Source organism: Verticillium alfalfae, genomic scaffold (assembly GCF_000150825.1).
Source record: "Verticillium alfalfae VaMs.102 supercont1.2 genomic scaffold, whole genome shotgun sequence".
Classification (NCBI taxonomy): Eukaryota; Fungi; Ascomycota; class Sordariomycetes; order Glomerellales; family Plectosphaerellaceae; genus Verticillium; species Verticillium alfalfae.
In genome coordinates, this window is record NW_003315037.1 from 307,203 (window position 1) to 314,703 (window position 7,501).

General features: G+C 55.7%; 4 protein-coding genes across 4 annotated transcripts; 3 read left to right on the forward strand and 1 right to left on the reverse strand.

Annotated features, from left to right (window-relative positions):
* Positions 1-336, forward strand: VDBG_01561 (predicted protein; the record flags this gene model as incomplete). Its single annotated transcript, XM_003007327.1, has 1 exon — positions 1-336. A coding segment is annotated over one exon (336 nt), but the record flags the coding sequence as incomplete, so codon positions are not given.
* Positions 337-999: 663 nt separating this feature from the next.
* VDBG_01562 (conserved hypothetical protein) lies at positions 1,000-1,686 on the forward strand (the record flags this gene model as incomplete). The annotated part of the gene is made up of 1 exon (XM_003007328.1): positions 1,000-1,686. The coding sequence occupies one exon, from the start codon at positions 1,000-1,002 to the stop codon at positions 1,684-1,686; it is 687 nt and encodes a 228-aa protein (XP_003007374.1).
* Positions 1,687-2,226: 540 nt separating this feature from the next.
* On the reverse strand, positions 2,227-4,498 carry VDBG_01563 (predicted protein; the record flags this gene model as incomplete). The annotated part of the gene is made up of 3 exons (XM_003007329.1): positions 2,227-3,704; positions 3,764-4,074; positions 4,395-4,498. The coding sequence occupies 3 exons, from the start codon at positions 4,496-4,498 to the stop codon at positions 2,227-2,229; spliced, it is 1,893 nt and encodes a 630-aa protein (XP_003007375.1).
* A 1,744-nt stretch (positions 4,499-6,242) lies between these two features.
* VDBG_01564 (hydroxymethylglutaryl-CoA lyase) lies at positions 6,243-7,431 on the forward strand (the record flags this gene model as incomplete). The annotated part of the gene is made up of 2 exons (XM_003007330.1): positions 6,243-6,550; positions 6,610-7,431. 2 exons carry the CDS (start codon positions 6,254-6,256, stop codon positions 7,429-7,431), a joined length of 1,119 nt encoding a protein of 372 aa, XP_003007376.1.
* Between the last annotated feature and the right edge of the window lie 70 nt (positions 7,432-7,501).

Here is a 7,501-nt window from a genome sequence, read left to right on the forward strand (position 1 = left end):
GACTCGACAGATCTGCGTCTGGGAAATACAAGCGATGCAACGTACAGCAACTCAGTTTCAGGGCCATCAAGTCGCCCAGCTGTCCCCGAGTCCCGTTTCAAGCTTTTCAGGATGGGCGGCAAGGGGCAGATGAACGAGAGCGAGCTCGAACTGGGAGACAAGCTGCAGGGGGACGTCCAGACCGAGATTGGCGCAACTCCGTCCTCGTGGAGGGACGTCGTGGCCGACCAGGACCGACACAGTTCGATGGAGTCGGGGATTCATGTGCACACAACGACGACGGTGGATTCGGAATCGGGTTATGTCCCACGGGGACGGAGATCTTCTCAAATGTGATGAAGTCGACGTGCAGTCGACACGGCATTCAGTGGTAATCATGCGGTTGGCAAGAGCATGGTTTGGCGTTTGGTGCTGAAAGGCGGCGGGTCTTGGGTTTTCATTTGTATGGCTGGGCGCCGACAGGAATGCTTCGCTTCTTGAGATACCACCTGACATTAGATATCGCTGGCGAGACCGTAGAAATGATGCATCTCATGGCGTAGGTATTCATTCGTATGGTGCCGTTCTATGTGCATATTTTCAGTGGGAATCGCGATGGATAGTGTTTGACGAGAGGATGATGGCCTTGCAGGGGGAAAGCCCTTGAAGCCGTATGGTCGATGTCAGGTTGTTGCAACAAGGTTTGGTTTGCTCGGTGACGAGGTTGCTTTGGGGTCTTGCTTTAGGGTCAAGGTCCGAGGCACCACAGCACAGCAGTACAGAAAGGCCCAGGCACCCGATCCAGGAGCACATTAAGGCAAGTGGCAGGGCCCGACACAGGGGGAAGGAGGTTCCTGGGGTGATTACCTAACACACACTGCACTGCGTTGCATCGTATCACGACATTGACACGCTTTTTGATGGGAACTTCGACCGAGCCGCAATTTGTGCATGAATCACACATCGCCGACAGCTTCATCCGCCGCCACGTGTCCCATTGTCAACTCGCCACCAATCGCCATGGCTGCCCCAGATCTGAGCCCGGATGAGGTCGCACGCAACCGCATCACCTCACACATGAACCGCGCCCACTCGCGGGAGCTCTCCCACTACCTCCGCCACTACGCCAACCTATCCTCGCGCGCCGCCTCCACGCCCTGGCTCAAGGACATCTCCCTCGACGCCATGACCATCGCTGCCGGCGGTCTCGGTGGCCGCGAGTTCGTCATCCCCTTCTCCCCGCCGCTCGCGTCCCTCGCCGACGCCCGCAGCCGCGTCATCGCCATGGACGCCGACGCCCGCAAGGCCCTCGGCATCCGCGATGTCTACGTCACGGCCTATGAGCCCCCGCGCGGCTTCGACATTGTCGTCTTCGCCGCCGTCGCCGTCTACTTCCTCAGCTACGCCACCCTCGCCTTCGTCATGCCCGGCACTCCCTTCTGGAGGGTCCTCCAGGCCGTCTTTCCCGGCGGGCCGCGCTCCTACCGCTGGCTCGTCAAGACCATCTTCTGGCCCGTCCTCGGCATCCACCTCGGTGAGGTGTGGTGGATGCACCGCTCCAGACTCGTGCCCCACGGCGTCGACGCCGGGAGCCTGCTCTGGTGGCAGTGGATCGGCACAACCTTCTTCGAGGGCGCGTGTGCCTTTATGCGCCTCGACAGTGTCGTCGCCGAGAAGCGAAAGGAAAAGGCTGCGGCGAGTCACTAAAGGGGGAAGTGGCATGGACTCAGAAGCAGCAGCATGAATTTCTTTCTACACCTCGCGTCATGCTGCTGCACGTGGTGTAGCACGACCAAGCCGTTGGCAGCTACGTCGCAGCAAGGCATTCATTCCTCTTTTCGCCCGACAGGCAGGAGGCATATTTGACATCACAAGTCACATTCAATGCATAGAAGATGGGAGTTTGGCGAACCCTTTCCATATTGTCTCATCTAGTCATACTGCTCATGAATCATCCATTCGTTCAGTCATTCAATCATCCCGTCATTCGTCGGATACGCTCAACGCCAACCCTGGGGGTATGCAATCCACCTCTCTACTCACTTCTCAAGTGAGGTCCAAATACTCGCCATCGTACTGTAACAGAGAGCCGAAGAATGCAGTCCTCGCTCGCTCGCCTTGCTTTCTCAAAGACACAATACACGGAGGACAAGTGTCAACTCCCAAGCATGCCCACCAAACGCCTCTCTTTAACATAAAAAGAAAATGTCATTTCTCTTCCTGCCACCCCATCAAGCTGGAGGGCTCTTAGGCAGTGGCTGCATTATTGACAATGTTGCCAAGGTACTTCTTGAAGGCGGCCGGGAGAGGGTGATCGCACGAGATATGCTGTTCCTCATAGCGAGGGACAGTAAGGAGTCTCGCGACATGCATCGGCAACCAGTTGCTGTGGCTTGGTTCGGTCGCATACACAATGCAGTCGACCAGAGCCGTAACAAAGCGGCTGACCTTGTCTACAAGGTCATGACAAGCCTTGCGCTCCTCAACGAGCTTTTCGCAACGCGAGGGACGCTCGACATAGGAGCGAGGACCACCCACGATGCTGAGACAGTCAGGCCTGAAGTTGAGACCATGCATGGCTAGGTCGAGGGCTTCAATTTCCATGTCTGTGATGGGAACCCAGCTCTCAACATTTTTCGTCGGCATGCGTGCTTGGACACACTGCGCGAGAGCCAGGCGGCGCGCCACGAGTTCGGGCGCCTCATTCGCGCTTTGGGGCACAATGGCAGTGAGTGCCTTCCACAGCTTTTCAATGACGCTGCGGCCCTCGTCGTAGATGCGCTGATGGTTGCGCTGTACAGTATTGTTCGTGCGTCCGTCTGAGGGCTTGGCCGCGCTGGGGTCAAACTTGTTGCACGGCATGCCTGCCGTGTGGCAACGGATGCACGAGTATGTGTTCTCTTGGCGGTGGCAGGCCTTTCTAGACTTCCTGCACATCTCGCACGACTGGCTGCCAATCTTGGTTCTTCGCTTTTTGGCAGGCTGCTCGATCCCAGGGCTCGTGCTTTCGCTGAGCATCGCGGGTGAAGTAGACACCGAGGTTTGCTCGGGCACGCTATCACTTACCACAGCGGATAGGCCGGGAAGGCTGCTCGAGAAGGTCGGAGAGAGCGGACTAGGAGCCGGCATGGCCGCGCCGGCATTGGCGGTACCAGTATCAGGTTCACCGCCCGACTCGCCAAAGAGGTTCTCAAAGTCGTCCTCATCGAAGAGGCTCTCAAATTCGGCCCCGCCGAAGAGGCTCTCAAATTCGCCCTCACCGAAGAGGCTCTCAAGCATGGCCACAGGGTCGACGTCTTGGCCTGGATTTTGGCCCGGGTTTTCAACCACCGGACCAGCAACTGTCACCGGAGTAGCAACCGCCGCAGAAGCGACCGGATTGTTAACCAGCCCTTCTGAGAGCACAGCTGGAATAGGTTGGCTTTCCCTATCGTTTTGTATACCAGCCTGACACCTGCGCCTGTAGGGTCTGCTGCGGCTTGTCTTGTTCGCTCGCCGAGACTCTTGACGTTGTGTCTGCACAGCTGCAACGAATTCGGCCCTGCGCCGCTGGTACGAATGGTCTTGGGCTTGGTTGCTCGTTGGGCCAAAGGGGAATGAAAGACCCTGTGCAGGGACATGCCAGAAGCTTGGCTGAGGTGCTATATTGCCCTGGGGTATCATCATGTTGCCTTGAGGCACCATGTTACCCTGGGACATAATAGTGTCTTGAAACACCATGCTGCCTTGGGGCATTATATGTTATCTTGGGGCAACATGTTACCATAGGGTATTGGCATGTTACCTTGGGCTATCATGTTGTCATAGGACATCGTCATGTTGCCCTGTGGTGCCATGTTGTTATAGGACATGGCCATGCTGCCTTGGGACGTGACTGGCCCTAAGCTATAGGCCTGAGATGGCGTAGAGGCAAATCCTGCATTAAGATGCGGGTTCATGCCCAGTGGAGTTATGTTGCCCTCTGGTGTGTAAGCGTTGGGATTGAATCCCCCCAGCGACGTGTTCCACCCTGCTGAATGACCAAGGCCGGTCAACTGTGTATTAGCGCCAGCCTGGTCATTGACCTCCCGGTACTGATTGCTGTTCATCTTGAGTCTACTGTTTCGTTATTAGTATGCAGTGCCATTTAGGTATGAAATGACTCTTTACCTTGGATTTGATGTCTTGGGATGAATGTCTTGGAGTTGATGTCTTTGACTTGAAGCGACGGTGTATGTAATTGAATAGGCGCTGGCTTCTCTGGGGCAAGCTACTAGGGGTGGTACGTAGAATGTGTGTTGAGAAGAAGCTCGAGGGCTTGTTATGTTTGACGGCTTCGTAAAAGGGAGTATCTGCGTTCGATGCTTGATGTGTACTGCCAGAAGACTGGATCGTGACTGACTGTAGCTGACAATGTGCTCAATGTGTACACGTACAGGGAATGGGGATATTCGTAGGAGTGCCGGGGGACACCAAGGCGGCCGCCCTTTAAGTATCCTGAGCAGAGCCATAAAGGTTGAGCATCAAGTTGGGATGCCATTGAGTGAAAAACTCATATTGGATGAAGATCTGATTGTTCTGGTTCCATGATAATGTTGATGGGACAGGTGGCGGTCCAGCCATGTCCATGGGAAAAAGTCATTCTGGCGCATGCAGCCTCCAAATGGTAGCTGAGGAGAGTTATCGAGGGGGCATGGCGCGGGCAGCTGTTTACGAAATTATGGTATGGACGCAAGACTTTCCAATGGCCATGGGAGGGGGGGGGAAAGAACTATCGTCATGGCCAGGACTGCCTGCCCGCAGAGGTCGGGGTGGGACTCGTCGAGAAGCCTTCTCCGACCAAGCAAAACGAGAAAGGGATCAAATCAGCAGAAAAACACAAATAACATTTGTAGACCTTGGCCCATGGCAGTCTCTTCTATCTCCGACTATGGACGATGGGACTATGAAGGATGCTGGGCCATCACTGGAGAGGCATTGCCAGCTGCTTTCAGGCGGGCAAAGGAAGGCGCTGGGCCGACCATTGAAGCCAAAACGACCTTCATGACGGAATCTGGACTCCCACAGGGTGTGCCAGAAAGCCATGCCATCAAATGGGCTGCAATGACTGAGACTGCACCGTACGTTGATGGCATCCGCCAAGAACACAGGACGCCTACAGCGACCATAGGGCTGAAGGCCCCTCTCGTAGGGCTGAAAGCATGTTCTGTCGGGCACTGGGCCCGCCCCAATTGGCTGTGATGGACATCCGTGGATACACTGTGCTTTGGGTTCTCCCTCACACACTGCTCCCCTCGTCTCTGTTCAAACGTCGTGTAAGTCAGCGGTGCCCCTAGGTACCTTAGTAAGGCACGTACAGCGTCTTCATTTCTGCATCTCTCATGCCTCATGTTCATGAATCAAATGTATGGGCGAGTATCATGGCAAAAGCCTATTATTTTTGGAGCACGCATCATTATAGGTACTTCGACAAAGTCTGACATGTTCCAAACCTCGGCCCACAGCTCTCGCTCGACTCCGTGCCTGGAATAAGGCATACCCTTGTTGGTCGTCGTGCGCCATAGACATATGTCCCGACGGCCATCTAGCCTGTTGGATGGGGGTGTCTGGGATCGGGCGTGTCGTCGTTGTTAGACCTACACCCTCCTACATGACAATAACCTTTGCGAACGAAACTGTGGCTAACGAAAGCTTTCAATCTTTGTATGGTGGAGACTCTGGGATCCCGGAAACTTTGGAGAGACCCCAATATTGACTTTCTCACCTCCATCCTTAAGGTGGGCACTACGTGGAACATAGCCAAAATGCATCGTAAACTAGCTTACCTTAATCCAACCCTGACGACATGACAAGGCTGCCTCCCGGCAGTTCATTGTTCTATGGTCCTCGGGTGCGCTCTAGGTTCATTGCTATGACCCGGCTGTGCCTCCGCAGCCGGGTTGGCTGGACGTCATTGAAACACAGACAGGTGAGAGTTTTTACGCAGAGACATGTCTGCCTTTGAAATCTGAGCTACATCTTTGCCTTGCCAACCCGCGCAAGTTGGGGAAGCGACACGACGAAGAAAAGATTCGTATTCCTTGCAGTTCAAATGGAGGCGAGGGATGGATGCTGACAACTGGCAGCAACTGTCGCGCAAACAGGAGCTGTACGCCCCGGGGCCCCTCACCCTGCCGAGGGCCGATGGTATGCGTCGCCTGACCTTCCGTTCGCAACCCATCCCCAAGCCCCTCGTCCTTCATCCTCACAATCTCGCAGTCCATTGCACGAGTCCTGGATCAATACAGTCACCAAAATGTCTTTCGTTCGACCTGCTGTCTGCAGGGCTTGTCAACAGGCAAAATTTCGTCCGTTTCGACCATTTCGAGGCTTCGCTACAGCGCACGGCAGTCAACAACCGCCGACTCCACCGCAGCCGCCGCCATCAGACAACTTCGTCAAGTTAGTCGAGGTCGGACCCCGCGATGGCCTCCAGAACGAGAAGAAGGCCATCCCGTTGGCGACCAAGATTGAATTGATCGAGAGGCTGGCCAAGACAGGCCTGACCACCATCGAGGCCGGCTCGTTTGTGTCGCCGAAATGGGTTCCCCAAGTACGTCGTCTCTGGAGCTGGTGATGAGGGGTAGCACGTTGCTAACGAGATGGGTCCAGATGGCCAATTCGAGCGAAATCATGGAGCACATTCTCACAAAAGCCATCTCTTCGCCCTCTCCACTACTTTACTCCTTCCTGGCGCCCAACGCCAAGGGTCTTCAGAACGCCACAGACCTGCTCGAGAAACACCCCGATGCTTTCTCATCCCTGCTCCGGCCACCCATCGACGTCTCGTCCAAGCCAGGCGTGGAGATTGCCGTGTTCGCGGCCGCTACCGAGTCGTTCTCTAAGAAGAACCTCAACTGCGACATCGCCACCTCGCTCGAACGTTTCCGCGAGGTCATCCAGAAGGCCAAGGCCAGCGGTGTGCGTGTGCGGGCCTATATCTCCGTCGTCCTGGGCTGTCCTTTTGAGGGCTACGATGTAGACCCTCACAAGGTCGCAGAGATTGCAACGGACCTGCTCGAGTCCGGTGCCGACGAGATCTCGCTCGGCGATACGACGGGCATGGGCACCGCGCCGAGGACCAAGGCCCTGCTCGACTGCATGCGGTCTGCGGGCATCCGTAACGAGGATCTGGCGATGCACTTTCACGACACGTACGGCCAGGCGCTGGTGAACACGGCCGTCTCGCTGGAGCATGGCATCAGAACCTTTGACAGCAGCATTGGAGGACTTGGTGGATGTCCCTACAGCCCTGGTGCGACGGGCAACGTGGCCACGGAGAACATGGTGTACTTCTTGAGCACGCTCGGCATGGAGACCGGTGTCGATCTGGATGCCGTGTCGGATATTGGAGCTTGGATCACGGGCGAGCTGGGCAAGTCAAATGAGAGCACGGTGGGCAAGGCGGTGCTTGGAGCGCGCTCCAGGGCGTAGATGGGCGAAGGAGACTTGATTTTTCATTAAAAAAAGATGGCAATTAAATCTGAACTCAATTCCGTCGCGG